The sequence below is a fragment of the Panicum virgatum genome, chromosome 9K, assembly GCF_016808335.1.
Source record: "Panicum virgatum strain AP13 chromosome 9K, P.virgatum_v5, whole genome shotgun sequence".
NCBI lineage: Eukaryota > Viridiplantae > Streptophyta > Magnoliopsida > Poales > Poaceae > Panicum > Panicum virgatum.
The window spans coordinates 53,275,706-53,294,580 of NC_053144.1; the positions used below are offsets into that span (position 1 = coordinate 53,275,706).

Consider the following 18,875-nt stretch of genomic DNA (forward strand, 5'->3'; position numbering starts at 1 on the left):
AAAATGCGAAACAAATTTTGTTAGGTTTCTAAAATCACCAGCTTCTGAGGAAAAATACTTGTGCCTGTGTTTTGTCACTTTTGCTGTGGTGAAAATTCAGTTTGCTTTAAACCTAGTTTAATTATTGTAGGTAGTTCCATGGCTCTAAAAATTATGAAAAATTTGCAGTGGCCTTATCCTTGCATGTGTAATCCACTGTAAAATTTTTAGATGCTTAGCCTTTATGCTTGGTTGTGCATCTGTTAGTGTTTGCTTTCCTTTTCTAGGGCTAAAAGAAATGTGTTTCTGTATCTTTAATTGTTGGAAAAATTCCGTGGCATGCTTTACTGTCTTCGCGTTACGCTGGTAAATTGTGTTGCTAGATAATGTTTGCAAGTTAGGGTTTTGCTTATAGTTTGCCCTAGCCGGGCTCTTTTCGTTATTTAGGTGTTGTTAGTTGTTTTTGGAAGGAAACACTTCAGGCTAAAATATTTTAACTTTTGGAATCGCATCAGTAGCATTCATGTATTGCTGGGTTCTAATCTGTTGCATGGCATATTTTTATTCGTGTAGACGCCGCGAACGAAGCTGTCCACGAGCTGATCGTTGAGCCGGTCCAGGAGCCACGAGCAGAGGAGCAGCAGCAGGTCACCGTTGAGCACGCTCCGGCAGACTTTATTAACCCCGCTGACCTGCAAGGCAAGCCCCGGAGCATAACCATAATTTAAAATTATTCAATGTTATTTAAGTATTGTGCATTTATGTTCTAGGAGTTGAATGGAACCATAGTATGCATGTTTCCCTAGGTACCGTGGGCCTATACTAGTATGCAGGTGTCGATAGAAATGCTTTGCTAAATAGGATTCGGTAGAAGTCGAGTGATTGCTGTCACTCGCGAGTTTAGGATCTTGATCCCTTAGCTTTGGTTTGGAAATGCGTTGATGAGTAAAAGAATTGGAGACCGGGCGGGAATGAGTTGGTTTAGGTGAGAAAATGAACTCCCGCCTGTGTCGATTGAGGACCGTACCGTTGTTGGCCCTGATGACCGAGTTTGAACAGTACTAACCACATACCGGAAGTAGGAGGTAGTCGAAACCGGTAAGCTGTGTACCACATTACAGCGGTGATTTGAATTCCGCCATGCTACGCTGGGCGTGGGAGTTGGCGGGTGTTGGATAGGATGCCGCCTCCGGGTTCTCCGGGAGTTCACTGCGAGGGGCCCATCACCTGGGTTTTAGCAGGCGTAGTTCAGATGCCGTGGTAATGTGGGAACAGTTGACGCGCATGGCCCGGCGGGGCTTACATGTGTCGTGTGAGTTAGGTCCACCTTGCAAGGTTAAATCGGATCGATTCGCCGTCTCTCTCGGTTAAGAGAACCTTGGTCACTGCGTCACATCGTAGTAAGAAGTGGAATAAGTATTGAAAGGTAGCGATGGAATGCTTTACCTGTTGATCTGAAGATTTAATCTAATCTACCATGTGTGCTCTAGATGATTAGGCAAACTTAGTTAATACTTGAGATACTAAACGGAGCTAAAATATTGAAAGTAAGGATTCACTTCTAGCAGCCTTTCAGCAAAAGAGCTCCAGAACCAAAAAGCCTTGCATGTCTAGGTAAGGGGCTAAGTATACCCAGAGTCGGGTAAGCCTTGCTGAGTATTAGTATACTCAGGGTTGTTGTTGTAACCCTTCTGAGCAGGTTGTGTCCCTGCGGACTTCGAGGAGATCTGTGCGTCCTGGATTGGACAGCCGCTCCCTCCAGGTTGGACCGTCGAGTGGGCCCCGTCTTCCCCGTGAAGATTGGGCAGGTTGGCGTCACATCGGTGGGCAGGATGTGGAGCTCACCTTTTATCGTCGTCGTAGCTATCGTATTGTATTTCGAACTCAGTTTTAAACTTCCGCTGTGTGTTTGAACTCTGTTGTTTGTATTTAAACCTTTTATGTAAAACCTGTGTTGTAAATTAATTTGAAGATTTCTGTTGCTGGTAACACCTGTGCTCGTCTTCGTACGGGTCTAAGTGCAATTGTGATCCTGGAGTATAGTAGTTTAATCGGGATTTTACCCGACAGCCTGTCAGGTTACACCGTTTTAAGTGCACAGTAACTTGATTAAGTATTAAGATGATGGTTAGTGCATTTAAGCCGGTTTAATTTGGATGGTGCTGCTACAGCTGGCATCAGAGCTCTAAATTGCACTGGGGTGACTACCTTGCAACGATTTCGGGTTTTCGAAAAGTTGACGCTAGATGCGCTAAGGAATAGAATAGATAGTTCGTATGCCCTAATTATGTTGTATAAGTTAGGTGGCAACTAAGTATATATTTTATTCCAGCACTTCCAGCTTTTACTTTTTGTTAAACCTTATTTCGGTAACGACGCACCTACGCTGAGGTAAGCAAGGTAAGCATTCTAGTAGTCCTTAGAATAGCCCACGTGTTTCATACGTGCGCGGGTCCCGTATGTTGAGCATACGAGGAGGTGATAAGGCTCAATTCAAACGAGTCTGTCGCTATCTGCCGCCTGATATGGAGTGCGGATTTCATGCCGTGTGATTGTGATCACGGCCATTTCGTAAGGCAATGTTACGAGATGTAAACCTGTCATGCGGTTGGCCATGACCGTGATCCTTGGGACACGTCTACCCTTGGATGTCCCGTAAGGCGAGTGTACGGGAAGTGAATACGTTGTTGTGACGTATGCAGCGCTGCCCATTCAGCGTCGAACGTCTGGGTGCCATCTCTATAGTGGATGGTAATGTATGTGTGAATATGTGGGAAACTGCATATGCGTTACCCGTGTGGCGTAGGACACATGGGGGCCGTTCGTGTGTGCTGGCACGAAGGGTCCAGAAATGGATATTTATATCTGTCTCTGTGTTCTTCTGCAGGAAACTAACCACGTAAGCGCGTTATAAAATCCTTGATCGTAGGAACGACTAGTCTATATATAGGGAGAGTACGTAAATGTGCCACCGATTGTTCTCGTATACCATATTTTGGTACTTGTTTGAGTGAGAAACGCTAGAACGAGGCATGCATCTTGCATCTTGCATTCCTGAGTTGTTGTTTATTTTTGTTACCTTCGGTTGCGCTTCACAAAAATTTATTTGGATCACCATGTTTTTACTGTGTGTTCTTAAAAATTTATTTGTGTTGCGTTGCCAAGTGGGTCGACGGCCGGGGACGGCGCGATGGGAAAGGCGTCGGCGTCGCCGGGCTCGGTCTCGGGAGAACGAGGACTATCAGGCTACCAGTGGGTCCCACAAGTTTGCAGGCCGAAATTTGAGAGGCCCACTGGAGTTAGACTCTGATTTAGACCCTTAATTTTTACAGATGGGCTCCTATTTGGAGAAATAGAGGCCTGATTTTGAGAGGCCCACTGGAGATGCTCTTAGGCGACGTACACTTGTTACATGGAATTTTGAAACCTGGGCACGACGGCTATAACCCAAAATTTCAGTATCCTTGGAGTTTAGAAAACCCGGAATCCCAGACTAGGATAAACTGATGCTCGATATATCAGCGGCGGTTCTAGAGCTAACCGATTATTATTCCCGGGACGAGGCATAAATACCAGCACAGTGGATACCTTGTTTCGCCGATACTATTCGTTCGGTCTGCGGAAAAAGTTCCTGAATCGATCCAAGCTGAAAAATCCTCGATCGATGCCAGCCAAGTGGCGCGGGAGAGAGAATGCTTTGGTTGCGCCCAACAACAATGAAATGTTCTGATCATTCTTTGATTTGTTGGCAACCTTGTGCAGAGTTAAACAAGATTATGTTAGTAGGATCATATAATATTCTGCTCCTTGAGCCGAAGCGAATATAATCGTTAATCGACGACATGTGGTAAGTGCAAGCTCTAGGATTCAATCAGTGATCCTTTTGCAAAAAAAAAAAGTGGATCCAATCAGTGAGACTCTTGAGAGATTAGCGCGGCATCCTAATAAGTGGATCATTATTATAGATATTCCCGTTCCATGTTGTGGCCGCCTGCTATCTTGACAGTATACAAGGACCGTGACTTGCAAGGCAGTAGCGTGTTCTGCATTTTTCTTGACTAGCGATGTGCTGCTGTCCATGTGCCGCGAAATGGGCGTGTGCGTTCGTCCCGTGAAAATACCGGGTGCCACCGGTTCTTTTCTTTTTCTTCTTTTTTAAATACTATATTTAGAAGAGGAAGGCATGATATGCATTTCACCAAATGCAAGAATTTTTTTTTGAGGGGTTGCTAGAAGTTTTTTTTTTTTGAGAAGAGGGAGAAGATTAATTAGAATAAGAGAGTGCATGAGCTAGTAAGTTGGCCCAAAGAACAATATGTCGCAACTACTGGGGGCTCAAAATGGCTACACGGCCCAAATGGAAACGTTGTTTGTGCACCGGGCAGCTTCGCTGAAGAAAGGGCCCAGGAAATGAATCTCAGAGCCACAGGCCGGGCCCATAGATAGATCACATTATAGCGTGAAACAGAAACCTGTAAAATTATTGACAACATACAATTAAAATTTTTTCGTTCTTTTTTTTCCCACCTCGTTCCTTAACGAAGATTAGAATAACTCTCCATCATCTATCTCTCTTAGCCACTACTACTCGACCCATTCAGTAGCATAGTTGTGTCACCATTACCATTTAGCAACAGACACACCTTATCAACACTAGTAACAAACATTGAACTCTAACCTAAGTTCTTCTTAACTCCGGCCGGGAGAACACCGCCCCCCCAGGCGGCTGAATTGTCCACACTCTCCCTCCTCTTAAACCAATTTCAGTGGAAATTCCATGAGCACAGATACCTAGACTGAAAATTAGATAGTCATGCCAGATGAGTTTCACAGTGATGAAACTCTCCTCACATTCCATGAAACTCTATCTTTCTCTCTCCTTACCATGTCAGCAAAATTGATAATATTTAATGTCATGAAACTCTTCATGAAACCCCATTAAGACTGGCCTTAGCAACGAGCGCACGTTAACCACTCAGGATCTCTTTAGTTCCCAAAATTTTCTACACTACTCGTCACATCGAATCTTCAGACATATGCATGGAGTGTTAAATATAGTTAGAAAAAAATAACTAATTGCACAGTTTAACTGTAAACAATAAGACAAATCTTTTAAATCGAATTAGTCCATAATTAAATATTAATTATTAAATAACAATAAAAGTGCTATAGTTTCAAAACTCAAAAAAATTGTCCAACTAAACAAGGCCTCATACAAACAATGTTTTCTGACCTAATCAGCCATGCATTTTTTTCCTTGTAAATGTGGGTAGCTGCAAGGTGTCCATCCTCCATCGATCCACTCTGACGTAGTGGCATCTGAAAGAAGAGAGAACGTCACCTGGCTTGAGCAGTTTAGCTCGGACCGCGACGTTAACAACGCTATCTTGTCCCCACGAACGATCAGTCCCGCCGGGCATCGCTTTCTTCGGCCGCGCTGTTTCGCCAGATTCTATTCTAAACCCCAGCTACGCCAGCCAGGAGCCAAGCCCTAGGCCCCTAGTACTGTGCTCTGGCCCGGAATCCCCGACCACCCCTCCTCTCTTCCTCCTCCCCCTCGGCCCCTCGCTTCACCAATTCCCCCGCCTCCGACGCTCCTCCACCGCCGCCGCGTTCTCCGAACCTCCGCCTCCGCCCGGGCCCCGCCGGGAATGGCGGCCTGAGGAGGCCGGCGGACTAGGGTTCTTCGATCCGCGAGCCGAACGGGAGGGGGGCAGCGGGCGGAGCCCAGGGGCCGCCCGCCATGGCGACCGACCTGCCCATGAGCCCGGAGCTCGAGCAGATCGACGGAGAGATCCACGACATCTTCCGCGCGCTCCAGTGAGTCCTGGATCCCCTCCCTCCTCTCGCCTTTGCTGCTTCTCTCTCTCGGACTGCTACTTGCCTTGGGGGCGAAGCTGCTCTGACCCCGGCGCTGTGTAGCCGTTTTACCGCAGATGGTTGAGAACTCGAATGTAGCCGAACGGATTGATTGATAACCAAACAAGTGGCTATTTCGCTTTCGGGGGTTATAGTCGCGAGGGACACCATACCCTTCAACCTTGCGTGCTGCAATTGGCTCAGGCGTCGGTCAGGATACTACAGAATTGTTTTTTTTAAAAGAGTAAAATGCACTGGGGTCCTTAAACTTGTGAGGGTGTGTCAAGTAGGTCCACGAACTCCGAAAATGCAGATTCGGCCCCCTAATCTAATTAAGTGTGTTACTGGAGGTCCAAAACCCCTTTGACCGGGTCTGACCGCCTACGTGGCCAACCACGTCGGTCCTACCTGGACACAACAGTTGACGCGCGCGGCCCCTGCTCACCTCCTCCGCCCCTGCTCCGTCGCTCGTGGGGGCGACGGCGTCGTGGACTCCGCCTCGCCATGGCACCCCGCGGCTCCGGCCCACACGCGTGGTGGACGCGCTGCACCGAGCTCGACCAGGAGGGAACCCCGGCGCAGGGGGCAGGGCCACGCCGCGTCGCGTGTTGGTGCCCCGGTGAGCTCCGCCGGCGAGCCGCGGGAGGCGTGCGCGCGGCTCCACCTCCGCGTCCGCCGCAGGATCCGGCCGCCACGCGGGGCTCCGCCACCGCGTCACCATGGCCACGGCCCACGGCGGGCGGAGCTCGGGGAAGCCTGCGTTGGTGCGTTGGTGGGGATGGCCGCCGGGGAGGAGGATGGCCGGCGCGGGGAGGCGCCGAGGCCGCCGCGCCGCGCCCGCTCCCGCGTCGAGGTAGGGAGGGAGGAGCGACGAGTCCGGCGGCACGGACGGGACCCGGCGGGATCTAGCGCTCCTACCTCCTCGGCGGCGGCCATGGCGGAGACTGGCGATGGCGCTCCGCGACGGCGGCGCGCGGGAGGCCCGGCAGTAGCTCCGGCCTGCCTCCTCCCTCCTCGGAGGGTCCGGCCTGCGCGGTGCAGCGGAGTGCTCGGCGGGGCCGGCCGGCGCGGTAGGGTGGCCTGCTGGACGCGACGGAGGTGGGGCGGGCCGGCTGGCGCGGCAGGGTGGCCTGCTGGACACGACGGCGGCGGCGCTCCGAGCTCCGGTGCCGTCGGGGCCCGCCGAAATCCGCCCCTCCTCTCTCTCTTTGGTCCGGCGGCCATGCACCTTCCTACGCGCAGCCATGCACCTCGAGTGAGGGAGGGGGAGGGAGCTCCGCGGGGCGAGCGCCATGGCCCCGGGCTCGAGCTCGTAGCGCCGCCGCCTTGGCCCCGCGCCCCGCCGGCGAGGGAGGGGGAGGGAGCCCCGCGGGGCGCGCACGGGCGCCATGGCCACGGGCCCGAGCTCGGAGCGCCGTCGTCGCCGCCGGACCTGCGCGGATCCGGCCGCCAGCGCCGTCGTGGCCGGGAGGGGGAGAGGTGGGAGCAAGAGGGAGAGAGAGGCCGCCGCCGGGCCGAGCTCCGCCCTCGCCAACTGGTCCAGGTAGGACCGACGTGGCAGGCCACGTAGGCGGTTAGACCCGGTCAAAGGGGTTTTGGACCTCCAGTGACATACTTAATTAGATTAGGGGGCCGAATCTGCATTTTCGGAGTTCGTGGACCTACTTGACACACCCTCACTAGTTTAAGGATCCCCAGTGCATTTTACTCTTTTTTAAATTTTCGTCTTCAAGAGTGTTCCTGCTGCCGTGTTACTTTCGAGATGATGCAAGTGCTTCATGGTTTCGTAATTTAACCACTTCTAAGCATTCTCACATGATTGCTGATGGTGGGTTTAAGTCCCGCTGGATTTGCTTCCTCTGTTGTTCGTACTCGAATCACACCTTGGAACTGATACACAGAATTCTGCAATGGCGGTGCTGGCTCATGGTGATACACAGAATTCTGCAATGGCGGTGCTGGCTCAGGGTGTGCCTATATATAGTATGATTAGACTATGTACGAGCCTTGAACACTGCTGAGCTTGATGCTTTGAGTAGATTTCGACAGCTTAATTTCTCCTTGTCAACTTATTTGCTGTCATGCCGTGTTTTACATGACAAATAGTCGTGTGCGTGAATTACTTACTATATTTGGTTTTGGAAATATCTTTGTCTGAATGCCAACCCTTCATTCTTTGGATGGCGTTAGGTGCTGCAGTTTGATCCGTACTTATATTATTTAGATGATTTGATCGTGTGCTATAGTTTCTAACCTTTTGTGGATACTGAGATATGGAATGGTTTGATGATATTAATTGCTTTTGATGCTATTAATTGCTGGTGAAACTTTAACGCTCTTGTAGCAAATTTCAAGGGCCAGGATGTATTTTGATCCATGCCTCCTTATTGTGTATAAATACTGATCTGATTAAAATTAAAATATCTATCCTTGCCCTACCACTTCTGTTAACTCATTGCTAAATATTGCAAGCCGTTCTTGGCATATCTCAAGGATGTCTATGCCTGCATCCTTACGCTGAGCTAATATTGATCCCGCAAATCTGTATTTGAGATCCAGTTCTTTTGTGAGATCCAACTTGCTAATATCAGTGTGTTCACCTTTTTTATGTGACCCAATGAGGGATCCCTTTTACGTTGTAATGTAGGAACATAAATGATTGTGTAGATTCTAAAACTCATTGTTTTACTCTCTTTTGGTCTTATTCAGGGTCTGCTCAACTTTTTAGCTGCTTTCCTATTTAAGTACTCCTGAGTCCTGACAGGAAGTTTTATTCCATGATATGTGCTTTTACGCAGAAATGGATTTCAAAAGATGGATAAGATTAAAGATTCAAATAGGCAAGCTAAACAGTTGGAAGATCTCACAGGGAAAATGAAGGAATGCAAACGGTACGTCAAGCTGACCACTACTCTTGATTCTATTATTGCAAATTTGATGCATCTGTTTTTCCATGCATGCACTAAAGTATACATATATATGTCATCCACTGTGTTTACACTATTTTTGATTTAAGTATCCTTTACTTGGGTGAACTGCTGGATTAGGAATGCTATTGTCTGATCTCTGTTTGTCATGGGGATTTCCTTTGGATGATTTATTATTACTATTATCGTTTAATAATTTCAGTTCCACCTTTTTTCTGCAGCTTGATCAAAGAGTTTGATCGCATTCTCAAAGATGAGGAGTCGAATAATCCACCTGAGATCAACAAACAGCTAAACGACAGAAAACAGTTCATGGTTGGTAACTCACTTCAGTAGCTGCATTATATTTCACTTCACACACTTTTGTAATATTTCTTGTGCCCTATACAGATCAGAGAGTTGAATTCTTATGTCACCTTGAGGAAAACGTAAGTTAAGTCCATCCTTTAAAAAAATTTGCTGTTGTGCATGTCTCTTAGTCATTCCTTTTCTATTTTTTTAATCTCGATTCCAAAGACGCATTATACTAAAATTGGAAACTTCTATTTTGAACTGTTTACACCTCCTGCAAAGTCTTGTGTCAATTGGTACTTGTTTTAAGTTTTAAGGCTAATTCAAAAGGGCTCTTGCAGGTATCAAAGTAGCCTTGGTAACAACAATAAGAGGGTTGAGCTCTTCGATATGGGTGCTGCAAGTAGCGAGCCTGCTGCCGAGGACAATATTCAAATGGCATCAGGTGAAATTAGTTGCTAATTTTGTCACAAACTCACAATTCGCAATCTTACACTGTTGCCTTCCAAAACCTCAAGCATGTCAAATGGTTAACGGAGCATACAATATCTGGGACATTTCAGCTAATGATCTTTTTCAAATGTGACATTAGAGGTACTTCAGCTAGACTACACTTCCAGAAAGACAGTGCTATGAAATTTAGAAGTTTGTGTAATAAGAAATACTGTTTTCTGTTAACGAAGTAAAGAAAGTTTGAATGCATGAAGATTTTGATTACTTCATATGTTAAGAGGCACACCAAGTTAAAACAACAAATTGAATCAAATGTTGTTTAAATTGCTTGTTCCAATTATGGATGCATCATAAATGCCTGATTGACAGCTAAAGAAAGAAACTAAAAAAAGCGCGAACTACATTTTTTCCAAGAAAAAAAATTCTTATCAGGACTGTACTGTTTCCTCTAATTTTGTCCATAACCCTTGATCCGGGATCAAGGTATTTTATCTATTCTTATGGTTATGGGATCATCTGGCTAACCTTGCAGCCATGACAAATCAACAACTCATTGATGCGGGAAGGAATCAAATGGATCAAACAGATCAAGCTATTGAACGTTCAAAAATGGTTGCTTCCCTTACTATATACCCTTGTCCAGTTTGTTTCAGTGCTCTTACATGGCATGTCTTACAGGACATTTCTCTTGTAGGTTGTAGCACAAACTGTTGAGACTGGAGCACAAACTGCTGCAACATTAACACAGCAAGTATGCTTCTCTTATACTGGATGACAAACTTTCCCCTTCTAATTATGTTTTTGCTGGCTTACATGTGGTCTTATTAAGCATGATGATTTCTTGGAACATATTATCATCATTATCCCATTCCATTCTGTAGATTGCATGTGGAATGGCTAAAGATATTCTGGTTGACGTTGTAAATGAGAGGATCAATATGACTAGGAGTTTCTAACCCAAAATTTCATCTTGTTTCCAGACAGAGCAAATGAAGAGAATTGGCAATGAGCTAGATTCTGTTCACTTTTCGCTGAAGAAAGCTAGCCAATTAGTGAAAGAGATTGGTCGTCAGGTGCTCCCTCCCTCCCTCTTGACATACACTTTCTAAGCTCGTGCGTAAACACCAACTGAAAGTTAAAACACATACATTTTGCAGGTTGCAACTGACAAGTGTATCATGGCATTCCTCTTTCTGATCGTTTTGGGTGTGATTGCTATCATTGTTGTCAAGGTACGGAATGCATGATTATCATATGCTTCTAGAAGATCTCATGCTGTCTCCTAATATTATTACGAGACTCAGAGAATCTAATCAGAGCCATCCACTGTCTTATGTTCTTCCAGGTTGTCCATCCAAATAACAAAAACATTCGAGACATTCCAGGACTGGCCCCGCCAGCTCAAAATTATCAAATCAATAACAGGAGATTGTTGTGGACAGAGGCTTTCGTAGGTGTGTGATGATTGTGCATGGAGGTTTCATGCAGGTGCACCGCTTGGGATACAGCTATCTACATAAGATGTAGGATATATCGTAACTATTTTTCTTTGCGCTTGTGTATTTATTTTGTCGTGTTAACTCCTAGCAGTAGGTCTGTATTCATGCTTCTGTTGTTTGTACACCGCTGGCCATTTGATCGTGTATATGCAACAGAGATGAAATCTTGTACAAGTCATTAGCACGAAGTCTTAAAAGAGAGCTATACAGGTAACGTCAATAGTTCTTCATGCTTGTGTCAGTTTGTGTGCAGAGGACAAAGCTTATCACCATGGCATTTACTTCTTGGCTGTTGCACGCAGCATGCCACTTGTTATAGATTTCTCTATTGCATGAGTTGCAAAAATGAATTAAATTTGTTACAGGAGAAATTTTACAAGCCATGGTCCACCGGCAAGGTGAAAACTCTAGTTTTACAAGCCATCAGTCAACTAGCGGCGGGTTGTCAGAGCCGACCCAGCTGCAGGCCGCGTCTTTCAGCACCCCTCGCCGTCTCATCATCTCCCTAACGTCGCGCACGCCGTCCCACTTCCCGGCCGCCGCCAGCGTGTTGGAGAACGCCATGTAGGCGCCGGGTCTCCCCTCGCGGCTGAGCTGGAAGACCTCCCACGCCGCGGCGTCGGCCACTTCCACGTCGCCGTGCAGCGTTGCCGCCCCGAGCAGCGCCGCCCACACGTCGGAGTTGGGCCTCGCCGGTATCCCCCTGGCGAAGTCGTAGGCCTGGCGCACGCTCCCGAACCTGCCCAGCAGGTCCACCATGCACGCGTAGTGCTCCATCCGCGGCCGCAGCGAGCACTCGCCCTCCATGCTCCGGAACACCTCCTGGCCCCGCGCCAGCAGCCCTGCGTGCGCGCACGCCGACAGGACGCTCAGGAAGGTGGCGTGGTTCGGCCGGACGTCCGTCCGCTCCCGCATTTCGCCGAACACCTGGAGGGCCTCGTCGGAGAGGCCGTTCTTCCCGTACCCGTCGATTATCGAAGTCCAGGTGACGACGTTCCTCTCCGGCATGTGGTCGAAGACCCTCCGGGCGTCCTCCACCCGGCCGCACTTGGCGTACATGTCAACCAGCGCGCTCCCCGTCTTGATGTCGCTGGAGAGGCCGCTCTTGATCGCCTGGCAGTGCACCTGCTCGCCGAGCTCCGGCGATGACAGGAGCGAGCACGCGCCGAGCACGCTCACGAACGTCGACACGGTTGGCCGGAACCCCGCTCGCCGCATCGCCTTGTACACCTCGAGGGAGCCCTCGGCCGTCTCCTCCGTCCTGCTGTACCCCTCGACCATGGCGTTGTACGCCACGACGTCCTTGTCCTCCATGCCCTCAAATATCGCCTCCGCATCCCCGTACATGCCCTCGTTCATGCACCCGACGAGCAGCGCCGTCGAGCACACCACGCTCCGCACGGGCATCACGCCGTGCGCCCGCCGCGCGTAGCCAAGCGACCCGCTCTTCACGTAGGCGTCCACCAGCGCCGCGGAGAGGATCTCGTCGGGCGCGACGACGGACCTCACGACGCGCGCGTGGACCTCCCTCGCGGCGACGCCGGGCAGCGCCAGCGCCGTGGACAGCTTCAGCGCCATGGACAGCGCGAACACGTCCACCCGCCCCGTGGACGCCGCGAGCCGCCTCACGATCGCGAGCGCATCCCCGGGGAGTCCCCGCCGGAAGTAGCCCGCGGCGAGGTAGTTGTGCGCGGCATGTGTCGGCCTCGGCATTCCGTCGAACACGGCGCGGGCGTTGTGGATGGAGCCGCATCGGAGGTGCAGGGCTAGGAGCTTGACGGAGAGGTCCGCGGTGCCGCCGAGGCCCGACGCGAGGAGCTGCGCGTGGAGGGTCTGCGACTCGGCACGCGGCGGGGAGACGTCGATGAGGCCCTGGACCGCGGCGGCGAGCGCGGCGGCGGTGCGGAGGTGGCGGGGGACGCGCGGTGCGAGCGAGCCAGCGTGCGGTTGGGGGTGGATTCTGCTACTCTGTTGCATTTTGGTCGAACATGTTTCACTTTAGGTTTATGGTCCTTTTGGTTTCGCTGCAAGGCCTCCTCCAACGAGAGGAGATATCGCTAGAGGGAATAATATTTTATTTGATGAACAGTGCTAAAATCAGTCCGCTAGCGACTGAATACTCGCTAGTCTAGAACGCTCTCTCACACATTACACGTTTTCCGAGCTGCTGCAGCTGTACCTGCCCCTCTCTCTCTTGCAGGTTAGCCAGTGACATCGACATCTTGTTGGAGGAGGACTAAGGGGCTGCAAAAGTAAAAAAGCCAACCAAACAGGCCAGGGCGAGATCGGAGCTTTCTGCCAAAGCAGCTTTTCACTAGTTCAGTTTTCACAGCCAGTCTTGAGCTGCTTTCGCCGGCTGTGGGATCGATGTTTTCGTAAAAATTATCCACTACCACTGGTCATGTGGTACCGATTCGATCTTTTCTTCCGATTCCCCTCCAGCATCCATGAGAACAGGCGAGTGGGCGCTCCTCCTGGCCGCCGCCGGCGCGCCTCCTGGCCGGCCACCCCTCTTCGGAGGGTGCAAGCTCCGCCGGCCTAAGCCACCGCCGGAGAGTGCGAGCTCCGCCGGCGCAAGCCACCGTCGCCTTGTGACCGTCTCGTCTCTATGTGGCCATCTCCCCACGGCGGCGGCCCAGTCCTACGGCTGCGCAGCCGGCCTCCTACCTCGGCGCGGGCGCGCGGCCTCTGCCCTAGCGGGGAGCGTCAGGAGGAGACAGAGGAGCGGCGGAGGTGGGAGAAGGAGGCGGCGAGGAGGGAGGACGGGGAGAGGTGGGAGAAGGAGGCAGCGAGGAGATGGGAGAAGCAGGCGATGACGAGGAGATGGGAGAATGACCTGCCTTTGCGCGCGCGAGCTCCTCCTCCGCGAGGTCCGCCGCCGGCGCAGGCTCCGCCTCCTGCGTGAGCTCCATCGTGGGGGCCGGTGCGGGCTCCGCCATGGTGGTGGTGGGGGGGGGCGCTGTGGGGGCGAGCTCACCTCCGTTGCGAGGCCCAGCAGCCCGACCGCCACTCCTCCGCGCATTGACAGGGGGTAAAAGGTGGGCTGACGAGCAGGGCCTGCTCGTTAGTGAGTGAGGGAGAGATGTGTGGGGGAGTTATGGATGACATGTGGGGTCTGTTTAGCATTTTTTTTTTGAAAAGCCATCCCTGCCCAACCAAACGACTTTTGGCTTTCTCAAAGCCCATACCTCGTGGTAGCTTTTTCCATAGCCACAACCCACAACTATTTTTCTAAAAGCCAAAGCTCAATCAAACACACCCTTAGATTTCATACCTCAAATATCTTTTTGTTTTTAGATTTTCACACCTCAAATATCGGTTGTGAAAACCATATAAGTGGAGATCCTCATGGCAGTGCCTTCCTCTCTCTAGTTCGACTTACAATCCACGTCGGTTTGTTGGTCGAACTAGATTGTTGGTTGAATAAGAGGTGCTGTAGAGATAGCTAAGGTGAAGTTTAACTATCTGTTCCTTAAAAGAAACTCAAAAAATACTGCCGCAATTGTAAAAATGTGGTATATTGTAAACTATTTAAGCACTTGACTCCTATATTTACAACATATAACAATCCATATATAAATAATTATATATATATATTTTTGCCAAATCTGATAGGGGCATAATACCGGGGCGTCTATTCATCGCCTTAGCGATTTTCGCCGCTCCCGTTGCAGAAGCTTCGGCGCGCTGCTCCCTTGCCTGCGCCGCCACCCTCCACGCCGCTGATGCTAACCAAGCTCGACGCTGCACCGTCTGTCCACCGTCACTGCCTTCTCCTCCCCCCGCTAGCCACCTCCCATCGCATGTCCGGCACCGGCCGGCCCACGGCACTCCGATCCCGTGCCGCCTCGCCCTCCGCCGGCCAACCCGCCACCACCGCCGGGCCGTCGCCGTCCTGACACTCTCCTCTAGGTCCGGTGGTCTTGGAAGCCCCGGCAACCCAGAACCCTAAACATCCGCTGTCTCGTCCATCACCCTAGCCGCACGTGACCTCGCCGGCGGCACTCTGCCCACCTACCACCCCTCCCCCTCTCCTAGCTCGCTGGCAGCCGCTCCCTCTCCCCTGACTTAGTGAAGAAGATGAACAGAGACTTCCTCCTTCTACGCATTGGCACGCAGCTGCGCGCGTGATGTATAGATTTTGCCAAGTACCGAGAACTTTAAACTTTTCTTGCTGAATGAATGATCCTCTCGTTGTATTTCCCGTTTTTACGCTGCAAGAAATCCCCGTTTTAGGTAAAGAAATTGTGGCCTGCACGCGTGCACACCCGGGACTCTTTTCAGTTAATGTTATTGAAAGTGATCTAGGCCCCTAAGTGGGTTTTGGTGGTTAATGACAAAACACATGTGCATTTAATCGTGTAATTGAGCATGTGTGCAGGTGGTGAACATATATAGGTGAATCAAGTGACGATATACGACCCTCAAAAAGGAAATGAAAAAGCGGAGTTCAAGTTTACTCAAGAAATTAGTTTTTGAATTTGAAATTTGAGTATAGGAACGCCGTACTATCAATAGGGACTTGGTTCAAAGGTTTCGATTTAGATCTTGTGCTCAAGAGAACCTTTACAAACATTTGTGAGCCACAAAACAAATCAAAAGAACCATAAACTGAAAGTTTATCCCTGCCTTACCCGGATACTCCGGGTATAGGGCCGGATACTCCGGACCCCATTGCCCGGAGTGTCCGGGTGCAGTTTCCGGGCTGAAAAATCAGGGTTGCCCGGAGTCTCCGGGTATATACCCGGAGTCTCCGGGTACCCTTTCGCCCAACGGCTATTTTTTGGCTGAAGACTATAAATACCCCCTCCATACCCCTTCAGCCCCCTCTCTTGCCACTTTGGACGAACAGAACTCAAACCTAAGCCAAAAAGAGCTCCTTCACTCTCCCTTCTCCATTCTTGAGTGATTCCCTTGAGGGATTTGAGTGAGAAGCAAGCAAGAGCAAGGATTAGTGCTAGTGAGCCTTATTTCCATCTTTTGAGCACTTGGTTTTGGTCAAGCCCGCGGATTCAAGTTTGTTACTCTTGGAGCCTTGTGCTCCTAGACGGCTAGGCGTGCTTGTGATTGCTCAACCAAGATTGTGAGCTGCACAAGAAGTTTGTAATCTTCATTCCTCGCCGAGGAATCCATAGTAAGTAACCTTGGGCTTGAGAGGTGATCTCGCCCTTGGGAGAGGAGCATAGGGGTTCTTGAGCACCGTCTCTCGAATCCCTCCTCAACGGAGACGTAGCACTTTCGGGTGTGAACTTCGGGAAACAAATCCTTGTCTCCTTTGTCTTAGTTTACTTGATTTCGTTGTCTTTTGCTTGTGAGACTTCTTTTCTAGGGTTTGAGCTCGATCTACTCACTCACGAGTTTCTAGTGAACTTCATTTGTTGGATATCAACCTTAAGGAACCCCTGATACTCATTATCTAGCTCGATCTACTTTTCTTACAGAGATATTTGCAGTTTCGTTTCAGGTTGTTCAAACCCGGAGACTCCGGATATAGCTCCGGATACTCCGGACCACCAAACCCGGAGTATCCGGGCATATACCAGGAGTATCCGGGATAGTCTGTGTCTGACCCCTTTTGTTAAGTGTTTTAAATTGCAGATTGCCTATTCACCCCCCTCTAGGCATCTTAAGATCCTTTCAATTGGTATCAGAGCTTGGCTCTCCATTCAAAGGGCTTAACCGTCCGGAGAGGTCAAGATGTCGGATGATGAAAAGAATCAAGAGATTCCGGTTAATGAAGGTGAAAAAGGTGATCCTAGTGATAAAAGAGACAAAGACAAGAATATAGAGCCATCCAACAACAACAAGAAGGGAAAGAATAAGAATGGTGGAGTGAAAAGTGAAGAAGAGACATCCGATGATGAGATGTCTTATGAGGAGTGGAAGCCATGGAAGAAAAAGAAGAAGGAGCAAAGGAAGAAAAAGACTAGCTCCCGAGTTATCATTGACTCTAGTGATGACTCCGATAATGGAAGACTAAGATGTTCGGATATATGAATGCAATCCACAAGGATCTTTGGAAAGTTATGGAAGTTGGGTGTGAAATTCCGGATGAAGATGAAACTCCAACCCCGGTTCAAGCATATGTGCTACAAAGGAATTTCCAAGCATTGAACATCCTACACACATCCGTGAGTCCCGAAGAGTTTGACAAGATAGAGGATGCTCCAACCGCCAAAGATGCTTGGGACACTCTCCTAGTGAACCATTAAGGATCAAGGAAAGTACGAGAATCAAGAATCAAAACTTTAGAAGATGAATTGAGCTTGTTCTCCATGAAGAAGGATGGAGGTGTGAAAGAGATGTACAACCGCATGAAGAAAATCACAAATCAAATTAAATCTCTTGGTGGTGACAAGTGGGGTGACCGTGAGATTGTGGACAAGCTCTTAACCGTGTATATGACTAGGGATGTTACTCTACCTAGCTTGATTAGAGCCGAAAGAGAATTCAAGCACTTCACCGCCGAGAATGTCCTTGGAAGAATTGAGGCTCACCATGATCAATTAAAGAGAGTCAAGATTAACCAAGATCTAGCCGAGCTTCAAGAACAAGCGGTCAAGAATAGTGGGTTGGCACTTCAAGCTAAATCAAAAGGCAAAGAAAAGGCAAACCAATCCTCAAAAAAATGAAGGCACTAGTAGTGATGATGATGAAGAGCTTAATGATGAGCAAATGGCTTTCTTTATCTAGAACTTCACAAGAGTATTAAGGAAAGGCAATTTTAGAAACTTTGGGAAGAACAAGAAGTATGAGCCAAGAAGAAGATCAAATAGGCCGTGTTTTGTGTGTAACAAAATTGGGCACTTCATTGCCGATTGCCCGGAAGAGAAGAAGAAGAACAAAGACACCAAAGAAAGCACATCTAAGAGAGATAGATCAAGATACAAGAAGCAAGCCGGAGAAGCTCATCTTGGTCAAGAATGGGATTCACAACAAGAAAGTGAGTCCGACAAAGAAGATGTTGCAACCATGGCTTTCAAGGCATCATCTCCACATCCTCCAAGCTTGTTTGAAGATCTCACCGACGATGAGGATGAAGCTCCTATCATGTGCCTCATGGCTAAAAACTCCAAGGTAACATATCCAAACTCATCGGATGATGAATTGGATAATGAAGTAGAAGTTGCTAAACTAGTCAAGAAATATGGTAAAGGGGCCGCAACTAAAATGATGAAACTAGTTATGAAACTAGATGAAGCGGATGAGACCCTTGAGACACAAGAAGAATTGCTTAGACTTGAAAGAGAAAAATTCAAGGCTCTTGAAAAGGACCTCGCCTATGAAAGGGAGGAAAACAAGATGCTTGTGAACTCAATCAAAGTCAAGGATAGCACTCTTCTTGAGTTGAAAGAGTCACTCTCTAGTGAAAAAGAAAAAGTGGATGATTTGACTAGAAAACTTTCTTTTGTCAATGACACTAACACTTTCCTAAGGAAGGATAATGAGAAACTTCAAGAGAGCATGACAAGCTTACAAGCTAATCACACGGCACTTGAAGTTCAATTTCATACTCTTTGGGAAAGTACTTCTAAGACTAAAGAGACATCTAATTCATCTAGTCCTTCTACAAGTAATGGATGTGCACGGTGCTTTAATATTGATATTCAAACTAGTGCTACTAACCATGTTGAGATGAATGCAATGAAGAAAGAAATCTCTAGACTCACTTATTTGTTGCAAGAAGAGGCTCCATCACATACTCAAGTCCCAAAGAAAATTCACTTTACAAGGGTAGGTGAGTTTGAGAAACACACTAAGAGATTTGGGTCAAGATACATGAGCAAGTTTGGGTTTGAAGTGGGTAAGGGACTTGGTAGGAATGGACAAGGTACCCCACATGCCATTCCATTTACCAAGAACAAGA

At 48.8% G+C, this 18,875-nt stretch overlaps 2 protein-coding genes across 2 annotated transcripts; one reads left to right on the forward strand and one right to left on the reverse strand.

Annotated features, from left to right (window-relative positions):
- The first annotated feature begins 5,430 nt into the window (after positions 1-5,430).
- On the forward strand, positions 5,431-11,238 carry LOC120652250 (novel plant SNARE 13-like). The gene is made up of 10 exons (XM_039930014.1): positions 5,431-5,799; positions 8,637-8,729; positions 8,987-9,080; positions 9,156-9,193; positions 9,398-9,501; positions 10,042-10,121; positions 10,204-10,260; positions 10,490-10,582; positions 10,667-10,741; positions 10,855-11,238. Exons 1-10 carry the CDS (start codon positions 5,723-5,725, stop codon positions 10,969-10,971), a joined length of 828 nt encoding a protein of 275 aa, XP_039785948.1. The 5' UTR covers positions 5,431-5,722; the 3' UTR covers positions 10,972-11,238.
- Positions 11,239-11,312: 74 nt separating this feature from the next.
- Positions 11,313-13,004, reverse strand: LOC120652248 (pentatricopeptide repeat-containing protein At1g28690, mitochondrial-like). The gene has a single exon (XM_039930012.1). It carries the CDS (start codon positions 12,983-12,985, stop codon positions 11,432-11,434), a length of 1,554 nt encoding a protein of 517 aa, XP_039785946.1. The 5' UTR covers positions 12,986-13,004; the 3' UTR covers positions 11,313-11,431.
- Positions 13,005-18,875: the final 5,871 nt, after the last annotated feature.